Below are 2580 nucleotides of genomic sequence, written 5' to 3'. Positions count from 1 at the left end.
CCTTAGTTGTATGTGGCTGGCGCCTTAGCCACTTGAGCCACAGGCGCCGAGCCATTGAGACAGAGTCTTACTCTGTCCCCCTGGGTTGAGCACCATGGTGTAATCATAGCTCACAGCAACTTCAAACTCTTGAGCTCAAGTGACCCTCTTCCCTCAGCCTCCCAAGTAGCTGGGACTACAGGTGCCTACCATAATACCCCTATATTTTTTCTATTTTAGTAGAGCTAGGGTCTGACTCTTGCTTAGGCTGGTCTTAAACTCCTGATCTCAAGCAATTCTCCCGCCTCTGCCTTCCAGAGTGCTAGGATTAGAGACATGAGCCACCATGTTCAGCCTAAGGAGTGAAACATTTGAAGTTCTCATCAGAACTGACTTTCAGTTTTGATAGTTTAGCTCTATGTGAGGCTAAATCACTATCCCAATTCCTATCTATTAATTTACAATACAAGTAACTGCCATAGAAACCATTGCCAGGTGATTGGCAAACGCTCTCTTCCTGCACAGGAATAAGCCAAAGATTACTTCTGAGCACAGAACCTAAACAAGGGAGAGCAGACGAAGCAGTGAGGCTGGAGTGCCCGTTGTCCATCATCTACCGTTCCCACGTCCTCCATATCACTGCCATTATTACCAAGTGACCAATCTTTTGCTTATGGGCCACTCTTCTCTTAAGCATTTGTGACCATCTCTCTCTTCTGAAAACTGGTTTCCTCCTTTATATGGTAATCATTCAATCAGAATATGGTTAAAACCATATTTGGAAAACCAGGTCTGGAAGTCTGTCTGATTCCTTCACATAAATTTCCCCTTTCATCCTATAGTGACTTTATGGGAAAAAAATCTCATTTCCTACATGAAAAAATTTTAGAAAACCTTTTAATAATAGAAACTGATCTCAGAATCTGTTCCCTACTACCTCTTGGCCTGCTATCTTCTATAAGGTTTTTCTTTTTATTCCAAATAGAATTTGTTTCCAGGGAATAGGGCTGCTGGAGAGAAGTCCCTTGGAGAGCTGACAATACAACACCCAGCCACCAGACAGATAGCTACTCAGGTCTCCAGCTGGCACAAACCCTGGGTGTTGGAGCTGGGAACAGACCACGCCTTCCTAACTCCTTTCAGAAAAGCAAGACTGTTGTTTCCCTAGGAGAAAAATGTGCAGCCATGGGTTGAGATCTCTTTATGTTCTACCAGCCTTATAGGATAGTGACGGTTCTACCTGATACAGGAACATGGCTATCTGAGAGTTATGAGATTTCTTTCTTCTCTTGAATTTTTGTTTTAAGGTGAAGAAAGTTGTATCAGAGATTGCTAACCCAATTTGATCTCCTAACCAGAAATTATACACAGAATTTCTAAATTTTTATATAAACTGTCCAAACTTGAATTTTTTTTTATTTTTTTGATATAGAGTCTTGCTCTACCACCTAGGCCAGAGGACCATTGTCTTAGCCTAGCTCACAAGAACTTCAAACTCCTGGGATTAAGCAGTCCTCCTGCCTCAGCCTCCCAAGTAGCTGGGACTACAGGTGCCCATCACAACATCTGGCAATTTTTAGTAGACACAGGGAGAAGCAGTCTCTCTCTTGCTCAGGCTGGTCTCAAACTTCTGAGATCAAAGGATCCTCCCACCTCGGCCTCCCAGAGTGCTAGTGAGCCACCATGCCCAGCCCAAACTTGAAATTTTATCAGCACCATAGTCAAATTCAAGGTGTGGCCCTTGCTTCTCTCTCACTCCACATTTGGCCGTGGGAAAGTGAAGGCTTGAACATCCACCTCTGTCAGCCTGGGCTCAAGGACTATAGGAGATGGGGAGCCAAGATGGCAAACTCACCCATGTTGACACATTGGTATCCATGTTCCCCTCCTTTGTGCCTCTTCATGGTTCAGGTCAACGTTAATGAATTGTGGGTTTTACCTATTTTATTCCAGAAATGGGTCAAGTTTAAGAGAGACTTTGATAATTTCAAGACTCAATGCATTCCCTGGGAAATGAAGATCAAGGACATTGAAAGTGAGTATTTTGGAGTCACTCTTCTTTTAGCTGATTTCCTAAAGGGTTTTTACAAGAGCTTGGATTGTTTCCTTGAACTTCTGATTATATTATTTCATCAGTTCTGTTATATAGAAGAGTAAGGACGGGCCTTAAACCAGTCAGATCAAGGTTTTATTTCTGCTATTTTACCTTCTGATTATAGGAGCTTAAGCTCAGGCAAGTAGGTTAACTCCACAAAGCCTCAGATTGTTTACCTAGAAAGGGAAATGGCGATCAGGATATTGTTCCACAGACAGACATGAAAATCGAATCCATCACACACTGTAAAGTACTCAACAGTGTCAATTTCCTTCTTCTGCAACACTTCAACCCACCATCTTTTCTTTCTCCAGGTCACTTCGGTTCCTCAGTAGCATCGTATTTCATCTTTCTCCGATGGATGTATGGTGTTAACTTGGTCCTTTTTGGCTTAATATTTGGTCTAGTCATAATCCCAGAGGTAAGAATAGAACTGCCTGGCTCGGTGCCTATAGCTCAACCGGCTAAGGCGCCAGCCACGTACACCTAAGGTGGCGGGTTCGAAT

The 2580-nt window shown here is 43.1% G+C and overlaps 1 protein-coding gene across 1 annotated transcript in view; it reads left to right on the top strand.

Annotated features, from left to right (window-relative positions):
* TMC2 (transmembrane channel like 2) overlaps positions 1 to 2580 on the top strand; it is an 86428-nt gene that overhangs the window by 38017 nt on the left and 45831 nt on the right. Inside the window, exons 5-6 of the mRNA XM_012804074.1 lie at positions 1933 to 2014; positions 2389 to 2495. Coding sequence (XP_012659528.1) covers positions 1933 to 2014; positions 2389 to 2495 — 189 coding nt within the window. The remainder of the gene's footprint in view (positions 1 to 1932; positions 2015 to 2388; positions 2496 to 2580) is intronic.

Source organism: Otolemur garnettii, unplaced genomic scaffold (assembly GCF_000181295.1).
Source record: "Otolemur garnettii isolate 467f Iridium unplaced genomic scaffold, OtoGar3 scaffold00025, whole genome shotgun sequence".
Classification (NCBI taxonomy): Eukaryota; Metazoa; Chordata; class Mammalia; order Primates; family Galagidae; genus Otolemur; species Otolemur garnettii.
Note: the sequence above shows the minus strand (reverse complement) of the source record. Positions and strands in the feature narration are given on the sequence as shown.